The 24,169-nt window shown below is 38.1% G+C and overlaps 1 protein-coding gene across 1 annotated transcript in view; it reads right to left on the bottom strand.

The window, feature by feature from the left end:
- DNAH6 (dynein axonemal heavy chain 6) overlaps nucleotides 1-24,169 on the bottom strand; it is a 5,071,261-nt gene that overhangs the window by 4,598,262 nt on the left and 448,830 nt on the right. The window contains exon 12 of the mRNA XM_044059309.1: nucleotides 10,110-10,310. Coding sequence (XP_043915244.1) covers nucleotides 10,110-10,310 — 201 coding nt within the window. The remainder of the gene's footprint in view (nucleotides 1-10,109; nucleotides 10,311-24,169) is intronic.

Raw genomic sequence — 24,169 nt, 5'->3', positions numbered from 1 at the left:
CAAAAAGTAGCTGAAATATTGAAGATTAATGACTATAAAAAATATGATGTGAATTGCAGACATATCAGTAATGATCATAGACTTATTCTAAACAGCCTGTAAATAGTTTGTTTTGTTATCATTTGTGTTAGATGTTTTTATTGTTGTTAACCTGTATATATAGTATGTATATATTTCAATGTTATAAAAACATTTTTTTTTTGGAAATTTAATAAAAACATTTTGGAAAAAAAGAAATATTTGTAATACTAAAAACTCTGACTCCAAAGAAGTGAACTTTCATTGTCACATGAACAAGACCTCCTGAACAGGAAGGTTTCTCACCCAAAGAATCTGCTACCAACAGAACCACCTCCAAGTACATGTCAAACTATATAACACATTGTCTTCCTTCATGGCCTACCATGATAACTGGATGATACAAATTTACTCCTTGAGTAAGGTGTACGGCCATAATTGAGCAGGGTGGCAAATCAACCCACTAACCTCTCTGGATTATATGGCTAGGCTCTTTATGGTCACCCATGCCAGCAACCTAGTAAGAACCTGTACTTGTACATTCTCATTTTGTCTGCTTTACATGGTAACATTCTGCATTCACTAGTTTTTTTATGTAAAGTAAGGGAAAGCTGTACTACTTTCATCATGGCAGACTTCTGTTCTGGCCAAACCTTCCTAACAACTTATTTAAATGTTTACATTTCTGGTTCTTCATCAGTACATTTCTGAAACTTTTGCTTTTCTATCACAGACAATTGCTGTATAGCCCAGTTAACCTATAGCCTATCTTTAAGCAGATTTTCTTGCTGCTTTGGCAAGTAAGAAAGACTCACCATATTTGCTAAACACATCTCTTTTCCTGAATTATAAATAACTCTCCAGTCATACTTCTGTACACACAATATTATTTGCAGTCTCTGCAGTGCCATGTATAAAAACCTCTTCAATAAACACTGTAGTGTGGTTCATGATCACCATCCTTTAATACTTCCTGCCCATAAATATATTTATGAAACATTTCCCAACCATATTGTATGGGTATGGCTAGCAAACATTTTGCTAAGATATATTTTATGATAAGAAATGTTCTAGATCCATAAGTAACTGGGCTTACAAAAATCACTGCACCACTTTCATTTTGACTGCATTTACTTTTAATGTGATTAGTTTACTCACATCACAATACTTTAGTTCATGCACTTTGTCACTAGCTCTTAGAGCATTCCTAAATCTTTTCTTCTCTGCATTCCAGTTTTATACTGCTTTTTGTTCAAATAATTTCTTTAAGAACACACTTATTTCTGACACATATGGAATAAATTTCAAAAGATACTGTATCATACCAAGAAATCTCATAAGTACTGTTCATCTTCAGTGGAAGACATTAGTACTACAGCTCTGACTTTCTTTCCATATAATATCAAGTCCTCTGAAATGAAAAAGTGACCCATATATTTCAGCTCTATAACTCTGATTTTAAAATTTATTTCTGTTCAGCTTGATGTTATATTGCCACAGTCTGTTCAGTAACTAAATCAGCCTTTCATTGTGGTCTTCTATCAGCACCTTCAACCTGTTTAAAAATCTGTGTAACAGCACTCCGAAACATTTCAAATATTGACAAAATATCAAATAAAGTCTGAGGATTCTATACTTTCTTACTGGCATACTACATGTACACAGCTTAAATAATCTTATAATTTTCATTAGGCTTTGTTTCCTTAGTCTGAATCAAGTACTGTTTTCTGTTATAGCTTCATTAAGAGCCTATGGAGCTATTCCAATACCCTTTTACCAGACTTCACTCCTGTTTCTATGCTATTCATCAAGTCATTAGGTTCAGCTTCTTAATTATTAATTCATGTCCTCTATCTTTTCTGCATGATTTCAGTTCTATCCCAGAGATAGATCCTGCAAATTTCTTAAGATCATGTACTTCTGGTAAAATGACACAGTTTTTTGAATATGCTGCACTCTTAGCAAACAGCCCAAATCAATGAATGAACCGATTAAAATTTTCCTACAACCTACATATATACATTAATTATTTTATTATTTATTTTACGCAAGTAGTGTCGGATCAGCTTCAGTAGATCACTTCCCATGCTGTTGCTGGTCTTCCTTTCATGAGTGATAAGTGGTAGTTGGTTCAAATGGAGAGACACTATTCATCAGTGGCAAAATTGTGGGGAATATATACAAGCATGAATTTATCACTCATGATGAGCCATCAACATCATCCGCATCGTCAACTAAAGCTGAATTAGCGCATTGCCAGAATACATTAGTTGACCTTCAGGAGATGGCAAAACCAATGGATCAATGGAAATACAGCAACATTACTAATGCCATTGCAAGATGGATTGCTGAGAACAGTCGACCAATTAACAGTGTTATTGATGAAGGTCTCCAGGAAGTTATTCTTGTTGCCAGTGGAAATCTGTCATATACTTTGCCTTTCAGGTCCATCATTTGCAATCAAATTTTTGTATTTGTCTGAGCAAGAGAGAGACAGAAAATAAGTCAGGTTATGGCAGGAGTTGAATTTGTAGCTTTAACAGGTGACTATTGGTCATCCATGGCTAATGATAGCTACCTTGGCTTTACTTGTCATTTCATTGACAAAGATTGGGTTTCTCACTTCTTTGCACTGTGTTAAGCAAACTGAAGAATTACACTATTCAGAAAACTGTACACAGCACTTTTCATCAGTTGCAACATCATGGGAATTTATGAGAAAGTGACTACTTTGGCAGGGAAAATGCATGTAATCTGACAGCTGCTCTAGGAAGACTGCCATTTCAGAACATGCTCTGTGCAGCACACAGCCTTCAGTTTTCTATAAATAAAGCAGTTGCAGAGTCTGGAACTGAAGGCCTCCTAGCAAAATACTTCAAAGTTTTGGGACACTTTAAATGAAGCCCTGCAAACAGTGCTGAGTTGACAACACAATAGGTGCAACTTTATCAACGACAGGAGAGATTAATTCAGGACATTCCCACACATTGGAATTCATCTCTTCAGATGATCAAATGACTTCTAAACAACAAAAACTCTGCTGAAAATTCTAGGGCAGCTAGGCCACAAACACAGGCTCACTTTTCCAACAGAAATAGTTCGGGAGAAAGTGCATCTGGTAGAAAAATGTTCTCAGTCCCTGTTGCTATGCTACAGAATTACAGTGCAGACAGCAGTATGTTTCCTGCTCAATGATACTTCTAACCCTCTGCCACCTTGAAGTTAAACTGTTAGTATCTGATGATGACCCTGCTAGCATCGTACATTTCAAAGATGCATTTTTGACAGATCTAGAACAACGCAAACTGAACCTCAACGTTTCATGGTTAGAAACTGCGACTGCACTGGACCCACATTTCAAAATCTTAACTGCTTGTGAAAAGATAAGGTTTGTCACGAGCTAGAAGTTTTTGTGGAACACTCTGATCTACATGATAATAGTCAACCAGAAGAAGAACCACCTACAAAGAGAATGCGAATGCATAAACTTTCATTAGTCTCTGAAGATGAGCCATTGATGTGTCTCTCCACCTCCTCTGAGAAAGCAGTTGCTGTGTGATACAGACTTGAAAAACAAATTGACGTTGACTCCGATCAATTGCAGTGGTAGAAGCTACACAAGGATAAGTATCCAGTCCTGGCTAAGTTAGCCAGAAAATATTTAGCATCCCCAGCCACTACTGTCCCTTGTGAATGCTTGTTTTTGGTGTGTAGAAATGTTGTCAATAAAAAATAGAGCATCCTCAAACCAACTAATGTAAATAAGCTGGTCTGCTTAAGAAATTTGCTGAAAAAATAAAGTAAGTGACAGCATCAATGTCTTGTTTTTTTTGTGTTGTCTTGTTTTGCATTCACTCTTAGTTCATATCAAAGTGCTAGACTAATATGCTTGTAGGATAACATGTTGATTAATATGCAATTAATTTCAATTAAAAATTTTCATTGAGTGATTAATTATAATTCAGTTTTTTAATTGAATGGCATACCTAGTTAAAAGTGTTATTGTTATATTTGTTAAGACAAAACAGCTAACAAGAAACTCTGGACAAAAAAAAATAGCATGAAATTTTGGGTTTACAAGTTTGACTAAGGTGGCAGGGATCCCTTAAGGAGTTTATGTGTAAGGGAAGGTCCTGAAAGGCATGTTGAATAATGGCTGGATTATATATCATACAAATAAAGCAGAAGTGGAAGATTGCATTTTATTACATATTGTGAAAGATAAAAAAAGAACTCTTATACACAAACCAAGGGAGGATAGTAAATATTCTTTTCATGGTCATTATAAACATAATATATCCATGTGTATATTATGTGCTTTAGCACTGCATGCTGCAAGGGTCTCATACTGGAAAGATATATAAAATAAACAAAAACAATTACTGGACTCTAGTGTAAATGAAAACCCAAGCCAATCTGAAAATGTTAGTAGTCACCACCCATAAATACCTGAATACTGAAAAATTACAATCTCTAGGTCTCCAAGCATCTTTTAAATAACTGCTGCTTCTGATGAATATGTCAAAAGGCAGAAAATATGAAGAATTTTAGCAGATGTGCTTTAAAAACACAATATCTAAGTAAGCTGATGGAAGAAGACTAGTTGCAACTAGTGCATATGGTGCTCCCATCTCCATTTCATGTCCTTCCTCATGTTAGAACAATCCTTCCTGAATCCCTTTCCTGACTTAGATGCCAACAATATTGTCTAGCAAGTGATTCCAAGCCTTTGGGGGAAAAATTTATGCTGCATGACATCAGTTCAAAGAGAAAGGCTTTTTGTTGTTTTAGGTAGATCATTTCAAGATGCAAGGTACAGCTGAAACATTATAGTAGATGTACGAGGATTAGACAGTCAAGCTATACGGAAAACACTGTTTTGTTTCCAAACAGTGCTATGAATGGTGTTATGACTCTAGGTGTATCAAGACTACCTGATTCTGAAAAGGGCAGTGCAAGAATATCAAAAGATAGAAAGCTCTATGAAAATCTCTGCTCTGTGACCTAGAGAGATAAACTCTGGCTGTGCTCCAGATGCCTCACCTTTGATTATTAGTGTGGGAAGCTGGAAGAGCAGGGCAAGAAGATGGCAGTTAGTGATTGGCAATGAATCATCCATCATGGAGGAAGAAAGGTAGGGTGGCCCACTGCATTATTGGCATCAGCAGGAGTGTTGGGGTCTAGCATACAGCTCATGGGTTAGGAAGGCAACCATGCATAGTTACCAGGGAGGAATGCTCATGCAGTGCATGTATGAATGCATCATCCTAGGAAAGCTTTGTTTATGGAGCCACAGTTGCTCAGAGGTGGAGTTAAGTTGGGGTGTTATAGCCTGTATTCACTCATATGAACTGCCTACTCTCTCTGTCCAACCCACATCTGTGAAGACCATCTAGCACTACTGGCTTTTGCACTAACCAGGAACAAACAGGCTGTGGGGTTCACCCTGGTCAGATAAATGGAATGTCTGCTGCTCTGAGCTAGAAGAAATGGGTCAACTGGATGCCAGGGGATGGCTTTGAAAATGGTTAATATGGGGACTAGGAAAAAAGGAAGAGAGAGACAGAAAGCCACCAAAGGCAAGACTGAAGGTTATAGGAAAGACTGTTGGGGGTTGGCATAATGGTTAAGGTGTTTACCTCACAGAAACAAGGTACAAGGTTTGATTCTCTCCTTTGAGGGAAAATTCACTAGGCTTAAAATGGCCCATAAGTGCAGATAGCTTAGTATTTACCTAAGAACATGGAGATTCATCAAAAGAAGGGAGATGGAGAATTTATTATTGTGTTCTATCCAATACTGGGTTAATAAATACCTCTAACCATGTTCCATTCTCTTGCAAAGGAAAGTACAGTTGTGTAAGATGAACTTACCATAGCAGCAGATGTTCAAACAATCACTGCTGCAGTAGCCTCAGCCATATGGGCTACATTACGTCCTGCCAAGGATATAGCAGCTAACCAGGTTCCATATGTTCATGGCAGCTTCCACGTGCCCAAACTATCAAGCAGCTCGATCTGAGCTGACTAAATGACAAGTTTAGAGTGAAGCCCTTGAGAGCTTTCCTGCCAGCAGACAGAGGGGGTCTGAGCCCTGAAAGGAATATGCTAAGAACAAAAAAAAAAAATGTCCACACCCTGGCATAAAAAACATACCAGAAAAACAAGGGAGATGGAGGAATGGAATGGCTACAGCAGTAGTGATCATGTAAACAGCTACAGTTATGGTAAGTTCAACTTACACATATGTAATATGCTCATCATCCTGATCACTGCTACAGTAGCCTTAGCTATATGGGCAGAATACCATAGCTCACTTAGCTAACTACATTTGGGAGGCGGAAGGAGAGGAGTCTAGGAGCCCCTGGAGAATGGTCCTAACAAACCTTAATCTGGACCTACAGAAGGAATCAAGCTAGTAGTGCTTTGTAAAAGTACACACAGAGGACCAAGTAGCAGCTTCTTGAATACTTCTAGGATCCAACCCTTTCTGAAAAGCCATAGATGAAGCCAAGGCCCTGGTAGAGTGGGCCTTGACCCTGCTTGGAATAGTTTTGTTATAGTGAGTATAACAAAAGGTAATAGCCTTAGAAAACCATTGGTAAATAGTTTGTTTTAACATAGGCTGTCCTTTCTTTTTACCTTCACAGAATTGCACAATTGATAAGAAGATCTGAAAGACTTAGTTCTGTCAAGATAGTACCTGAGTTGTTTGAGGACATCCAAGGTATAAAGTATACTTTCTCCCTCATTTTTAAGCTCAGGAGAGAAACTGAGGACATAGGTAGTTGGGTTGAAAGTAAACTCAGATACCACTTTTGGCATAAAAAAAGGGTTAGTTCTCAAAGAAACCTTATCCCTGTGGAAAATGAGAAAGTGTTGACTCACTATAGGAGCTTGCAACTCAGATAACTTTCTTCCAGTGATCAAAGCAATCAGTAAAACTGTTTTCCATGTTAAGATCCTCAAGTCAGCCAGATTAGCTGGTTCAAATGGAGACAGAGTCTTAGTGTCTCTAATGCAAAATTTAGATCATAAGGAGGGGCCACTAGTTTTCTTATGCAAAACCCTTTAAATAATATTTTGACATGAAACTGAACTGTAAGAGGAGAATCCATGAGTAGACATGCTGAAATAGCTGACAAATAAATCTTGATAGAGTGATAAGAAAGGTCATAAGATAGTAACTCGCACAAATACTGTAAAAAACACAGAACTAGCCTTGAATGGGTGTTGGTTATTCTGTTGGCAACAACTAGAAAACCTTTTCCATTTGCTAAGATATGATTTTCTAGTAGCAGACTTTCTTGCCTCCATTAATATCTGCTGCACATCCTCAGTAAACAGACAATTATAAGGAATTACAACCCTATCATCCAAGCAATCAACTGAAGATGATTGATGTTGGGGTGTATCAAACAACCCTAGTCTTGTGTGAGTAGATCCATTCTGTGAGAAAGCTTGTGGTAATTGCCCATGGCCATTTTCAAAAGAAGAGAGAACCATGTTTGCCTGGACTAGAAGGAAGCCACCACAATGATCTTGGGGGATTCTTTCTTGTAGATCAGAGTGCATGTGCTGTGTGCTGTATCTTTAAGAAGCATGTCAAAGACGTAACATGCATGTATAAATGCTGAGTACGTGTTATTCCTAGTGCCATTTTTACAGTGCAGCCAGAGAGTAAGCATGTATGATTCCAGCAGTTAGTTTGTATATAAGTTACTTAAGTTAAAATCAGTAATATTCTATTGTTATGTGTTTGAATAAAATAAAGCTGCTTGAACAGAATCCACAAAGACTCTTCTATTGTGTCCAAAGTAGGACAGTGACATTTCTGAATTCTCAGAAACACCTTGGATATTAGTGGAAAGGGTGGAAAAGCATACAGAAATCTTCCTGTCCAAGGAAAAGAAAAGGCATCCGTCTTCCAGGCATTCTTGCATAGAGCCTTGGAGAAGAAACTTGGGAGTTGATTGTTTAGAGAGGAGGCAACAGATCTACTTGAGGAACTCCTCAGTGATGAATCAAGTGTTTGAAGAACCCCTGATCTTGTTTCCATTAGTGAGGGTCTGCCCTGGTCCTACTCAGCTTGTCTGCCACACAATTTTGCTCCAACAGAAAGTAGGATGCCTGTAGAGTAAGACTGTGCTGTGAAGCTCTAGCCCAAGCTAACATGGCTAGTCTGTAAAGGGTGAATAACCTTATTCCCCCTTGCTTACTCATGCACCACATGTCTGTTGGATTGTCTGCAACCACTTGAAGAAGTCCTAGGGACCAAAAATTGTTCAGAGAGTTGAGTGCCTTGATCAGGGCAAGCATCTCCTTGATATTTATGTGCTTGGTTTGTCCTTGGTGTCACACACCCCCTGCACTTGTATCCCTCTTAAAACTGCTCCAAATACAAAGCCTGAAACATCTGTAGTGACTGACTGCTTTGGAGCAGGAAGGGAGAAGGGGAGACCTAGATATTTTGGGTACCTGTTGTCTCTAACAAAAGATTTCTTTTCTGAAAAAAAAAAACAGTATAGGGATTTGAAAAGATAAAGGGTGTTGATGCTGGGACCAAACAGATTTCAGACACCATTCTATTTTTTTCATTTAGAAGAGAATTTTCAGGGGAGTCATGATAATCATAGATGCCAACAGACTTATAATCTTAAGGTATTCCCTAGCAGTGACTGAATTCTGAGTGGAAAACCTTAGAAACAGATCTAAATAAAGATCTATTTTTTTTTAATTTGGAAGAAAAGCTCTTTAAACTGAGGTGTCTAGTTGACATCATAGAAACAAAATCCTGTCTGAAGGAGTCAAGACAGACTTTTTAATGTTCTCTTAGAATCCCAGATTGTGTAAGAGATCTCTGACCCAAGAGAAAGATTCCCAACACTTTAAAAAATGCTCACCAAAGATAAGCCAGTCATCTAAATATGAACACATGAGCTATAAATGGAACTAGATGCTCTGAGAACACTCTTAATGCAATGGATAGTCAAAAGGGTAAGGCAGAGAACTTATAATGTGAACCAGGCACACAAAACTTTAAGAAACATCTTCACCTAATGTCTGGATGAATAGAGATATGACAATAAGCATCTTTTAAGTCTAGTTTTACTGAGAAACATGAAAGAGAAGAAGACAAAACAGTCTGTCAAGTGACATAATTTTGAATTTGGTTACTGTCACAAACAGGTTTAGGAAAGAAAGATCCAGAACTGGTCTCCAAGCATTTTCCTTCTTTGGCACTAGGAACATCTTTAAAAAACATTCCCCACCTGGGAAGGGGGAAATGGCCCTATCATTCCTTGCGGCAGCATCTGATAAAGAAAGTACAATTGTGAAAGTTGAACTTACCATAACCATACTAGTAGATATGCAAATGATCACTGCTGTAGTAGCTTTAACTATATGGGGTATATCCTGCCAAGAATATGGTGGCCAGCCAGCTTCCAAAGCTTCAGTGCACCTTCCACGTGCTCAAATGCACCACTATTTATGACTGTATATCACCCTCAAAGAAGAACGCAAATCAGACACACACACACACACACACACACACACACACACACACACACACACACACACACACACACACCAATAAAAAAATCAAGCAATGGCTTCCTACTGTCATCATACTATTATGGTGGCATTTTGTGAAAATGAAGAAAAGCAAATTTGAAGGTAACAAGACAACACGTAATAAAGTGTAAATTTAAAATGAAAAAGAAAATAACCTTAGAATAAAGAGAAAGTGGTGTGACTTTGTTGATAAAGGTAGTCAACAAGGAATGGCTAGCATTGCCATTGATGTTCACTCCACAACTACACAGCAGAGAAATGAGGACACTGGGGACAATGACAAAATCAACTATATCTTCCATGGCTAGTTCTAGTGCCAGTACCCATGAACAATAGCTTTTTCAGTAAAAGTATCTAAGAAAAATGAAACTTTTGTATAACTGCATTTCCATTAAATATATTACAACTTCAGCTGAACAGTTAATCCAAAACAATACTAGCTGTTCCATTTTGTTTAAATGTGTAGTTTTCAAGCAACGGTTTTCATATAAGTACATTCAGTGTTTAGTTACATACCTTTATCTTCTGAGTAATGAACAGCAAATGGTTATCATCTTCAAATATTGTTGATAAACTAGGCCCATCACCACAGGTCTTCTCTTCGGTTTTGTTGTTGATGATGGGTTGCGTAAAAGCATTAAAATATGCATCTGGTACAAGATTAAACACTGAAAGAACAGTTTCCTGAAACTGTTGAACAGTTTCTGCAATACCATCCTGGAAAGGGAAAACAAAAATAGATTTCTTATGTCTGTGACCTAAAACAGTACAGCAGTCAGCAATAAAAAAAAAGAATTGTATACATGACACAGCTAATATTTTAATACAGCATCTTGATTATTTACCATTATAGGTCACTGATACTTCAAAGGGCCATGCAAGCCAAGAATTTAGCTGTCCACATTTAACAGAATATAGTCACTGAATTCCAAAGATGCATACAAGGTGTTTTGAAAAGAAAATTATGTGAGATACTCACCATAATGGCAGATTATTAAGAATGAATACACCTGTTCAGTAAATCTTAAAATAAGGGCTTTCTCTATCTTCAGCTTGCCATATTGTTAAACCATTTCTCTTCATTCAGAATCCAGTGCCCCACAACCAGTCTTCACAAATACGCAAATAGTATCTCCCAGGCATATACATAGCTTTGTGACAGTGCTCACCCCCACTTCCATACTTTTAATATAAACCTTATGATTGACACATATACAATGACTTATGAACCTGCTTTATATGCCACCTCTTAACTACAATATTAACATCTTCTGCCCCACTAGTTCCTTCTCTTACCTCCATTTCTTTAAATGTCTAAGCATTAATCACATGCTCTGTTATCTATATGGCAAAATCACTAACACACCTCTTCAAGTGCTCAGTGTTCAACATCTACTAATAATCATTGACATTATAATTGTTACCTTTATTTAATATAAATGTAATCTAATTATCAAATGTATGTGTAATTGTTAATGTAAGTTACTTAACGTAATTTCACGTATATTACTAAATGTCTGTCTAAAAAATAACAGTCCTCCCCCTTAGCATATATATATATATATATATATATATATATATATATATATATATATAAGATTTTAAACCTTATTCTCTGAAAGACTGGATAAATGCACTTGTTAAACCTATCTTTCAGGGAAAGGGGAACAGAACAAAGACAGAGTCATAAAAAGCTATAAGTTTAATTTCATGTTGTACAAAAATAACGGAGAAGGCTATTTTGGATAAATTATTGTCAGAGTTGGAAAGGCTGGGACTTGAAACCATATATCAACATCCATATATTGAAAAATAAAAAGTTATGTACTCTCCATAAAATTCCATTTGTGTTATCCATTTTCATTCTTCCTCAACTGCTGGGTTCAGATCCGACCCTCAGATCCAACTTGGCCACTTCTTCCAGACTTCAGAATCTTGAACTCTCAAGCTCATCTCTTTACCCATAGTGCCCCACCAACCTAACATACTGTAGATCTTGTTTGCTTCCCATAAAACTAACAGGGCAGTGAGGAATAATAAAAGAATGGAAGCTGGAGCTCAAACAAGAAACAGAGATTCCTCCAAAGCTCTTCAATCTCTCCAGAAGGAGAAAAAGGAGGGGGTAGGTGGGTGGGAAGTTAAGGAAGAATGAAACTAGACACAAATGGAACATTATGGAGAGTACACAACCTTTTTTTATCTGATGTTGTCATTCTTCAACTACTGGGACAGTGTCCCCAGCTACCTAAATCCCTGGATAACTCTAAGGAAGGATATTCCTGAGAACTGCTGAGCCAAAGGCTGCTCCTCCCCTAGAGACCACATCCAATTTATACTGAACAATAAAGGTATGAGGATTAGCCCACACTGCAGCTGCACAAATATCATCCAATAAGAATCCAGACAGAAAGGCTAAAGAAGTTGCCGTAGACCTGATGGAATGAGCTTTTGGTGGATTTGGTAAAAACATACACAATTTTTAGAAAAATAAAGGTAATACAATCAATTAACCATTTGGCTAAAATCACCTTAGAAACTCATTTGCCCAATTTTGATTCCAAAATAAGAAACAAATAACTGTTCTGATTTCCTCAGTTTCTGGTTCTATGTAGATAAATCTATAATTGTCTATGAACATATACTCTCCTTTGCTGGAAATTTTTCAAAAGAAAACTGGAAGATTGATAACCTGATTACCTGATTAATGTTGAATTCTGATACCACTTTAGGAAGAAAGATGGGTTGGTTTGTGTGGATACCCTATTCTTATCAAAAATCAAATAAGGAGGCTTGGAAGACAGGGCCTTAAGCTCTGAAACCCTTCTAGTGGTGGTAATTGCTACTACAAAGACAGTTTACAAGGTCAGAAATTTTAGTTCACACTTAGCCAATGGCTCAAATAGAGATTGTGTCAATGATTGTAAAAAAATACTTAAATCCCTCAGAGAAGTGGGGGTCTTTTAATGGGGTCTAAGAAAAAATGTTCCTCTTAGAAAGGCTTTACAAAGTTTGGAAGAAGCTAAAGATTAATTATTTACTCCTATATGAAAATTAGAAATAGCAGTTAATTATACTTTAACAGTAGAAGAGCTAGCACCTTCACTGAATATTGCAACTAAAAATTCAAGAGCTTTAGGTGTTGGTGCTGAAAAGAGATCAATGTCTTTTTGCTGTGGCCAAAAAAAATCTTTTCCATTTACTTCTGTGAAGTCTTCTTGTGGAAACATTATGGGGAGGATAAAAGCATCTGACAGACAGGGGAGGAGAGCTTGGACTGTCTAGCAATCAACAGAAGTGAAGAAACCATGTGGTCAACTTTATGCCTGGAATGTTTGGATGTGTCATGTTGGTCAGGTGAGACACAAGTTCTGGAATTAGATCCAGAGTTCATGGGATGGTGAAGCAAATGAGGCCAAAGAAAAGGAAACCAAATCTGACAAGACCAATAAGGGACAGTGAGGATAACCATGCTCTTCAATCAGGATGCTTTCTGAAGATATTTGGGAATTAGAGGTAACAGGGTATAGGTGTAAAAGAGACTGGGGGCCAGTCATGAAATACAGCATCCCTTGGTGACTCCTCATGAGGCATTAGAATGGACCTGCTTAACTTGTCTGCAATTATATTGGATTTCCCCCAGAATGTGTGTTGCTATCAGACACTGATTGGATGAGATCGCCCACTGCCACACTCTCATGGCTTCTTGATACAGAGGGTAAGATTTGGTTTCCCCTTGTCTATTGATGTACCAGACTACTGATATATTGTCTGTCTAAACTGCAATAGTCCCAGAGGGCAGAGTGCCTTGGAAGGCCTGTAATGCTAGCAGGATAGCTCTCATTTCCAGAACATTGATATGTGTATTAGACTCTTCTGGAGTTCATGTACCTTGCACTGTCTTTCCCAAGAAATACCCCCCTACCCAATCTGTTAAGTGTTCATGGACACTGTGGCTTTGGGTCGAGGGAAAACAAAGTGATGCCCTTCTATTATTTGACTGGAGTAACTCCAGCATAAGAGGTAATCCATGCAAGTGTATGTTATCTAGATCTGGCTGGATAAATGTTGATGAAAAATGGAATACTGAGTCACTAAGGTCCACTGAAGCAGACTCATGTGGTACCTTGCTAACAGTACAAAATGTATTGCAACAAACATTGACCCCAATGCTTGAAGGATCAGTCAAGCTGAAATACCTATGTATTACACCATGTGTAACACCTATGTTTATTCGCTAAAGAACTGCTTGGTTGCCTTACATTTTTTTATTAACTGTTCAGAACTGTGTAACACCTATGTTTAGTTGCTAAAGAACAGTTTGGTAGCCTTGCATTATTTTTTATTAACTGTTTAGAACTGTGGTAACTGTTTGGTTGCTTTACATTTTCTATTAACTGCTCAAAACTGTGAAAGCATGTACTACGTTAGTCGCTAGACTTATTCCAGACCTGTGATAAAGTGTTTAGAACTATGCTGCATTTGCCTATGGTGCACTATTAAATTCTCTACTTTCCCTTCTATGTACTCCCTTTCCCTTATTTCTCTTTTCTCTACTTTCCCTCCTACGTACTCCCCTTCTCTTATTTCTCTCACCCTTGATAACTCACTACTTGTACCCACTTTCTCCTTTCTCTCCCTATTCCTCCATTTAATACTGTAACTGAATACACAAGACTTATGTCCACCTAACTATACATTTATTATACCTTTACCTTAAAGTTTTTGACTCTGCTGAATTATTTTCCACCCCAGGTGTCTCCTAGTCCTCAGCGTGGCTTCTTGCCTTTGAAAGAACATCTCTAAAGGACTCCTGCTATGCTTCATTCATAGTCATATTAAATCTGTGCTTCAGACTTAATTTCAAAGTGTATGTACCTCACTGTAATTTAGCCATTATAATCGTCTTGTGAAATTTTTTTAACTACCTGGCGAGCAGCAGATAGCAGCCTACCACAGATTTTTGATCCCTCTCTACCTTCCTAGTCCCTTTGTTCTTCCCCTGAAGTCCCTGAGATTTAGCCTTGTAAATACCTGATTTGGCCTCTAGGTGGCAGCATTTCCTGCTGTTTCTCTGTACCCTAATGTATAGCAACACTTTTGTTTAAATAACACAGCCCTCTTTCCAACCTCAATTTCCAGCCACCATTCCCTTTAAACACTTCTCTGCCCTGTTCAACCTCTAGTCTCTAGCAAACCTCTTTGCAACTCAAATTCTGAGTACCTTCCCTATAATCTACTCTCCTCAGCTCTGTTCCCTTGATTCACTGATACACTCTCTGGTTCTCCTCTGCTTTGGCTCTACCCGCTCCGTTTGCTCTGCGGTCTCACTCCGCTCCCCTACCCCCAATTCCCACCCACCCCTAGTGGTCCTAACCATATACCTCTCTAGCCACTCCCACATCCCCTCTGTCCAATCCCAACCCACATCTCATTAAAGGTTTTCCTGCCATTTTAACAGCACTCCTCTCTCTTCATAACATACCTCACTTGTTCACACTCTACCTTCAACTTCTTCATTACAATGCCTATTTCACCCATATCAGCATACCTCAAACCCCTATTCCTATTCTCAATTCTTCCTTTCCTTTTCCTTCCCTATATTCTAACTGCTTTTGAACATCTTAGCTACTCTAATTTCCACCAGCCCTCTAAACAAACATCCCTACCAAATTTATCAGCCACCCTTAAACACATTAACATAACATCCGCAACCAACTATCTCCTCCCAAAGTATCATAGACTTATCCATATTACCTATAAACACTATCAAGTCAAGAGAACTCATAACATATTGAATTTTTCCCTAATTCACACATTTAGACTACACCAACACCTCCTACTGGATGGTGACATTCATCCCAATCCTGGCCCTACCAATAATGGTCTTCCTAACCCAGTTAGACCCTCTCCTTCTTCCTTTCACACCCCTACAAGACCTCCTAACTCCCTCTTCATAGCTCACCTAAATATACAAAGTGTAAATAATAAAGGGACTCACCTTCATGCTCTACTGGATGTTCATGACTTTGACATCCTATGCCTAATTGAAACTTGGTTAAAACCAGCAAACCAAGACTATGAAATCACCCCTCCAGGATATAGTATTTTAAGAATGGATCGCCTTAATAAGAAGGGTGTAGCCTTAATTTACAAAGCAGAGCTCCAACTTACGCTACTAGATACCCACCCACCATCTGATACCAATACTGAAATTCTCATCTCTAAGCTACAACTAAATACTAGTAAGTCCATCTACATTATTTGCTCATATTTTCCTTCAGGTAATAACATCACCCCCCTAAAAAATCTCCTTAGCTGGCTTTCCAATAACTATCCACAAGAAACCATACTGCTAGGTGACTTTAATATAGACTGGAATACCTGTAATACTGATAACTCAACTAATCATATAAACCTACATGGCTTCTTCCAAACTATCATCTCACCAACTAGAATCCGTAAACCTACCAATAAAGAAAGTACCTTAGATTGGATTCTAATAAATACTCACTCCCCAACATATTTGTCAGGCATCCTGCCAGAAGACATTACTGATCACTCGCTAACTTATAGAATTGGACAAAAGAGTAATATTCCTTACCCCTCAACTTTCAGAACAACTCATTCCAATAAACATTTCAACCCTGAACACTTCCGAAATGAACTTGGTGTATGCAACTAGTCACCCCTAAAACACTTCCAGCTGGAGTAAGCAGTGGCATATTTCAATTCTAAGTTCCTAGAAAGCTTGAACTACCATGTCCCCTCTTGCACTCTTAGAAACAGTACAAAAACTGCTCTATGGCTCACAAAGAAAACTAAGCAAAAAAATTCTATTAAGAAACAAATTTTGGGCCAAATGGCAAACTTCTAAAGACCCATCTGATCATTTAAAATTTAAACAACTTTGAGATTCTATTAAAGCATCAATATTATTAGATAAAAGAAACTTCTACTTTCAACTTCAATAGACCAATCAACACAGACCACAAAAATTCTGGTCAGGTATCAATAGACTCCTACATCCTGGATGTAGGGAGGGTGGCCTAATGGTTGAGGTGTTTGCCTTACAAACACAAGGTGCAGGGTTTGAGTCTCACAAGGGATAATTGTCTAGGCTTAAAATGGCTCACAAGGGCAGTTAGCCTAGTACTAATCTAGGAATCTATGAATCCAGGCAACTCTAAGACACCAACGCCATCAGGTATTTCCCAAGAGACTCCCAAACAAATTGCTGATACCTTTAATATCTTCTTTACTGAAGCCATCCAGTCACTTGTTAACTCTCTACCTCCTGTATCCTCTACTCTACCCACCTCCTTAACTAACTCTCCACCTACTTTCCAACTTCAACCTGTCCCTACATCCCTCATCTACAACCTTCTTCAAAAACTCAAACCTTCTACCCCCTCTGCTGACCTCTTACCTGCTAAATATCTGCAAATAGCAGTTAAAGTTTTAGCTTATCCTATTTCTATCCTAATAAATAGAACCATAACAGAAGGTACCATCCATATGGAAAGTCTCCCATATAATCCCCCTACACAAAGGTGGCAACTCAACAGAACCTTCTAATTGCCCTACTCTCTCCCATAGCTAAAATCATGGAAAATGCATTCTCCGTCAACTGTTAGACCACCTTCTCCAACACAGACTGTTAGCTAGTTCTCAGCATGACTTTAGAACTTTCCATAGCACCACTACTGCCTCCTATCATTTTCTGACCACATTAACAAAAACCGTAACAATAACACCCTCTCCTTTGCAATCTTTATTGATCTCTCAAAAGCATTCAACATGGTTAACCATGAGCTATTGTTGAATATTCTTAAGTCCCTCTCACTTGATACTCAAGCACTTCAATGGTTCAAGTCCTACTTAGATAACAGGCAACAAGCAGTGCTTTGGGACAACAGTCTATCCACCCATCTTCCTGTCACCCTTGGTGTACCCCAAGGTTATAATCTAGGCCCTCTTCTATTCTCCATCTTTATAAATGATCTAACTATAAGTATCCCCCAAGCTACATGCATACAATACGCAGATGACTCCACATTAATATGCTCAGCTACAGGTCCATCTGAACTGCAGTCCCTCGCCCAAAATGTCTTTGAACTAATAGAAGAATGGTTTTTACAGTGTTGTCTTCTCCTTAACCCCAAAAAGACTAAACTATTGCTCTTTACTCCTACACAAAAGTCCACCCCAATCAACCTCATTATTAAATCTAATAATGGCACAATCATATCTCAAGACACTACCACCAAACTCTTAGGAGTAACTATTGACCACAACCTTAACTATGATACTCATATCAATACCACAATAAAATCAGTTAACTGAAAACTAGGCTCCCTCTATAGAATTAAATCCTTCCTTACTCCCATAGCTAGAAATACTATTGCCCATGCCCACCTTATCTCAACTCTCTTCTATGCCTCTCCTATATACACAAATCTATCTAAAAGCAACCTCAACAAACTGGCAATCTCCTACAATAACATTTCCAGATTTGCTACCATTTCCCCTTTCAGAACCCACCACTACCAAAATCTGAAGCAACTGGGTTGGCTGGAACTGCGTAATCAAATTCTATTCCACCAACTGATTACTGTCCATAAAACGCTTCATCATCCCTGTAATACACCAATTCTCATGAGTCTAATCAGCCCATATAAAAATCTCACAAACCTACGCTTCATTAAATAAACTACTGCTATCTAGACAAAAATCCAACAATAAAGCAGGAGATTCCCTTTTCTCTAACACTGTGGGAAAAAGCTGGAACCTTCTTCCTGTTGAACTCACATCTCTTTCTTCAACTGCGCTATTCAAAAAGAAACTCAAATGATACCTTACAACCCACTGGCTATGTTTTTGTACTAACCCTGACTAAGATCTCTCTTCCTGTTATCGTAGATTATAGCACCAATTTAATACTCACTTTATAGCCACTTTAAGACCACAACCTTCTAAGTTAGACTTATTATACCCTTGAAAGACTGTATTGTTATTTCACTGCCTTATAGCTAAGTCACTGCCCTTAACTAATTCTCCCAGTCTTGTTTATATCTATTCTATTTTCCTGTGCCATATTTATAACTTTCTTTTGTGAATCTCCCACATCCTTCTGAATACTCTTTTCTTCTACTATTGTTTGGTCAACTACAAAAAAAAAATTTCTATCGTGAATGCTAAGTTACATGTAACACCTGTTGTGTCTGACAAGTGAACTGTAACTGAAGTTGTAATGTTTTGTTTGTTCTTGTTTTTATGTGGAGCTTTTCTCCTCGGGCCTCTACTGCAAATGGACATATATCCAGTTAGACTAGCCCGGTCAACAAATGTAAAATAACATAAATAAATAAATAAATAACTCTGAATGACCTTTTTGATCTGGAATCAAATGATTTGAATCCTTGATAGAGGGAGAGAGGCTGTCAAAGTTACTGTATTGAACAAAGCTCTGATGAGCTCCAATATTTGAGTTGGTTTGAGTTGATATTTCTTGTGATTGATGGTAATTCACAGGTGAGAGCATAACTGGAGTACATAGTCTCGTGTTTTGATCAGATGATGCCTGGTCAGAGCAGTTATGAGCCAGTTGTCCAAATATGGAAACACCAGGAATCCTGGAGCCTCAAGTTAGCTACTACTACTGCCACACATTTGTTGAACACCCTGGGGGCTATGGTAAGACCAAAGGGCAAGCTATGAATTGGTAATCAGTGGCTCCCAGTTGGAAGCATAGATATCTCCTGGATCTTCTATTCATTTTGATATGACAGTATGTATCCTGAAGATTTACTGAACACATCCAGCCATCCTTGTGCAGAAAAGGTAGAATGGACTGAACCATGACCACCCAAAACTTGGTGTACTGAAGTAACTTGTTCGGATTGCTGAAATCCAAAATTGGTCTCCAGTCCCCTGTTTTCTTTAGCACTAAAAAGAATCTTGAGTAAGTTCCAGACTCTCTGTGGTCTTGGGAGGTACTTCTTAGATGACTATTTTTTCTAGCAGTTTGTTTATTTCTAGTGCTGCTGTTTCTCTCTAATTGGGTAGAACATCGAGGATTTTGTTTACAATCAAAGGGGATGGTATGGAAAAGGGTATTATATAACCTCTGGAGATTATCCTTTGCACCCATGAATCTTTTGTAATCTGTAGACAGTCTCTCTGGTGCAGGGATAAATTATCCCCAACTGCCTCCAAAGACGGACAGTTGGGCATCCTTTCACAGAAGGTATCTCTAGATACCTGATTCTGATGACTATGTCTGCCATGTGGACAGTGTCTTCCATTAGAATTTCCCCATCTGCCCCTGGGGTAACTATCTCCATGTGGATCTTGAAAGGGACCCTGGGACTTTCTGAACTACATTTTCACCCTCCCCATTGGTTCCTAGAAAAGGCCCTTTCAGGAGTAGAAAAATGCATGCCCACAGCAGCCAGGGTTTTACCTTCCTGTTCACATCTGGAGAGTATGTCTTTTCCTTTAGGGAAAAAATAAATAACTTCCATCAAAGGTAGCAGTGACGAAGAAAGACTTCAAGGGCTTTGGCAAACCTAGCAAGCACACCCAAGCATGCCTCCTGATGGAAATGCCTGAACTAGCTGCCCGTGAAGCACCTTCAGCACCATGCAAGATGAGTCTCATGAACAAGCTTGAAATGGATGGCAGCGTAGCCAACTGTAGGGTAATAGTTTTCTCTGCCTCAGAAGAAATGGTCTCAGAGAAGAATTTTGTAAGTTTCTTAATCAAATTCCTCTGGAGTCTTGTGAAGTGTGCCAAATAATTTAGTGACTGAAGGGTAAAGGTCACTGAAGCATATACACAGTTCCCAAATCTGTCAAACACCCTAGACTCCCTGTTGGGGGGGTGGACAGAGGAACTCTGTTCTGCTAGTTCCTCCTTTGTGGCTGCTGCTACAACCATGTTATCAACTGGTACTCCCTTGCTCCATAATTCTCTGTCCTTCACTGGTGCCAGAATCCTATCTGGTCTCTTGTGGATTGGCTCAATGGTATCAGGTTCCCTCCACACCTGTCGAGAGACCAAATCAATGAGCTCATCAGCAGTCAGAGCCATACAGGAGGTAGATGGGTCAGCTCCAAAAGCCTCCAGGAATACCAGCTCCTTTTGGGAAGGGTTGTTGCGAGACCAACCATCTCTTTGCTTTAAAAGTACTAGAAAGTCTCCAAAGACGAAGTCATCAGGTGGTGATGTTGGGGAACCTTCTTCCTCATCAAATTCAGAATCCCCTGAGATAGACTCTTGTGGACAGTCTAAATGCTCTCTCCTGCACATTTTCTTTCTCGGAACTTCTTTGGTGGAATGCTCCGGAGAAGTATCAGAAGAAATTAGTATACTCTGCTGGGTATCCTGGTGACTTATCTGGGCTGGCTTCCCCTGTGGCACAGGAGGCTGAGGCTCAAGATGCACAGACAAATGAAGTTGGTAAGTTGGAGCCGAAGGGGGGGGGGGTATCCTGACTCTAGGAAAAGAGAAAGCTCTTTCCACAACTTCAAAAGCAGAATGCCTTGCAGAAAAAGAAACTGATGGCTCCAAAAATACATGCTTCCAGCCCATCAGCTCCCTTTGTCCTGAAGGCAGGCTACCCAAGGAAGGAGTAAGACCCAAGTCGACTCAATCAACTAAAAAAAAACTATCTAACCTGAGAGTTTGCAGTGACTACATCCACATAACAAGGTGGCACATGAGATCTGAAGTATGTTAAGTGTCTGGTGAATTATGAGTAAGGGATGAGCTTGAGAGTTTTGGTGTTCCATGAGCTGGAATAAGTGGCCGAGTTGAATCTGAGGGTTGAATCCAAACCCAACAATTGAGGAATGAATGAAAATGACAACATCAGATCTGTAGATTCATTTAAAAACTTGAGTATATGGGCACATCCAGCTTTGAGTTTTTCTAATCATATCAACAAATTGGTAATCATATTTATGGAACTATAGATCGTATAAAAATATTTATGAAGTCTAGGAAATCAAAATGATGAAATCATTGTTTGCTAATTACATTAGACCCAAACCTGAGAATCAAATAACACTATGGAAACCTTATAAGAAAGCAAGCATGAGTAAACTGGAAAGAGTGCAACAGAAATATACCAAAGGTATCCATGGATGGGAAAGCTTAAGTTATTATGAAAGACTAAAATATATAAACTTGTAAAGTGTTTTTACAGATATGTAAGAAGAGAATTTATTCAGGCATATAGGGTATTTAGAGACAACTACCTCTGCAAATATTTGAGGATTATCAAAAAGTAGTAGAGAATCATCAGACAACTCATATAGAAGGGTTCTGCTAAAGGATCGTATAAAAAGATTTATGAAGTCTAGGAAATCAAAATGAGGAAATCATTGTTTGCTACTTACATTAGATCCAAACCTGAGAATCAAATAACACTATGGAAACCTTATAAGAAAGTAAGCATGAGTAAACTGGAAAGAGTGAAGCAGAAATATACCAAGGGTATTAAAGCTAAGTTAACTAATACAGAGAAGGCAGTCTCAAAAGTATTCGAAGAAGCTAAGTTAACTAATATAGAGAAGGCAGTCTCAAAAGTATTCAAATAAACTAAGTTATCTAATATAGAGAAGGCAATCTCAAAAGTATTCGAAGAGAAATACAGGCAAAGGCATCCAGATATGGAAAATTTCACAATAAAAAGATTAATAACACAAAAATAAAAACATAATGTAGAAAAGACGATTAGTAAAGTAAAGGTTAAAGAAATAGAAGCTGAAGTTATGGAGTGCCTGCAAAGTGAAGGATTTAATGTAGGAGGTCTAAGACAGACTACATCACAGTATGCTGGAGTGAGTCCCCAGAATAAGGAAAAGCAAGAAGACCAGGAGACACGTGAAGAAGAAATACGGACAGGGGAAAGGAAAAAAGATTTAATATGATGTAATATTTATGCAAAGGAGAAAGCAAAACTAAAGAATACAAAAAGAGCAGCACCAAAGATATTTGAAGAAAAATATAGGCAAAGGAATGTGGATATGGAAAACTTTACAATACAAAAAATAGGAAGACTAAGAGGAAAAGTAGAAAAAGAGATGAGTAATGTAGAAGTCAAAGAAATAAAAATTGAAGTAATGGAACAGCTGCAAAGAGGCGGATTCAGTGTAGAAAATCAAATGCAGAAAGCACCACAAGAGGATAGAGCAATGGATATCCAAATTAAGGGGAAACCAGTGGAACAGGAAGTAACTGGTCAGGTGCCATATCAAGATATTTTGGAGCCTTCCACAAGAAACCAGCATAAACATTAATTTGAAGCTAGACAGCAAGGAAAGAAACAGAAAACTGTGGAAACTGATGCAGTCAATGTTGAGGAGTGATAGGCCAGTGAGTTCCCATATGACAGAACAACAGAAGACACAGGATGAACTTGAAGAGAATGTGCCACAGGAAGATGCTATAGAACTTTCTATAGAATGCTCACAGGAAATGGAAAACAAGGGATGTACCCTCAGTATGGAAGAAAATGAGTTAAGAGAAGAGCTGCTTGATTTAATAGACAAAGATAGATATATCGAGATCAATGAGAGAAATAGACTGCAGAAGGTTAATACAACCCCAAAAGTCAGAAGCCTGATAAAACAAATGAACACAGTGATTAGGACCGTCCATAGAGACCCATGCGATATAACAGAAGTAAACAGAATATATTACTTTGCTGCTAAATTAATAACTGATAAAGTTCTACCACAGGAACATAGGATAGCGAGGGAAAAGGGGGCCAGCAGCGAATACCATCATGGAAATATCGAATAGAGAAAACTATAAAGCAGCTAAGAGAAGAAGTATCATTGTTAGAAGATTATAGAAGATGGAACAGATCAATGAAAATATTAAGAAAGAGAGATGTGATAAAAGCAATGAGTGGTATTAGAACAGACCAGGATCTATTATGCACTATTGGAGATAACAAACTAAAAATTACAAAACAGGCGGAAAGACTTAGAAGATACAAAGATAAATATAAGGGAAAAACACAAAATAAACAAATTATTGATGACCCAAAAAAGTTTTATAGAGAACTGGGAAATAAGGTAAAAGGAATAGATAGACCCCCAAAAAAAGAAGAAGTAGATACATTTTGGAAAAGTAACTATGAAGATCCTGTGGAACATAACAAAGATGCTAAATGGATAGAAAAAGTAAAAGAGAGAATAAGAAGTTTAAAGGTACAGGATATGAAACAGGTTAAAATAACAACTAGAGAGATTGAAATAAAGTTGAGAAAAGCCTCTAAATGGAATACCACCGGCCCAGATGCAGTACCTACCTTTTGGCTTAAAGTATTAACTTAGTTGCACGATGATTTAGCCATGAGTAAGAACTATTTATATATGCACCCCGAACACACACCGCACTGGTTAACAACAGGAAAAACAATGCTCTTACTTAAGAGTGAACCTGCAAGCTACCCTAAAAATTATAGACCAATAACTCTTCTTCCGACAACATACAAACTATACACGGGAATTGACGCTGACAGAGTTTATAATCATTTAGAAGAAAACGCAATCATGGCAGTA

The sequence above is a fragment of the Protopterus annectens genome, chromosome 17.part0, assembly GCF_019279795.1.
Source record: "Protopterus annectens isolate FY-2018-M chromosome 17.part0, PAN1.0, whole genome shotgun sequence".
NCBI classification, from domain to species: Eukaryota; Metazoa; Chordata; order Ceratodontiformes; family Protopteridae; genus Protopterus; species Protopterus annectens.
The sequence above is the reverse complement of the archived record's forward strand: the minus strand, read 5'-3'. Positions and strand labels throughout refer to the sequence as shown.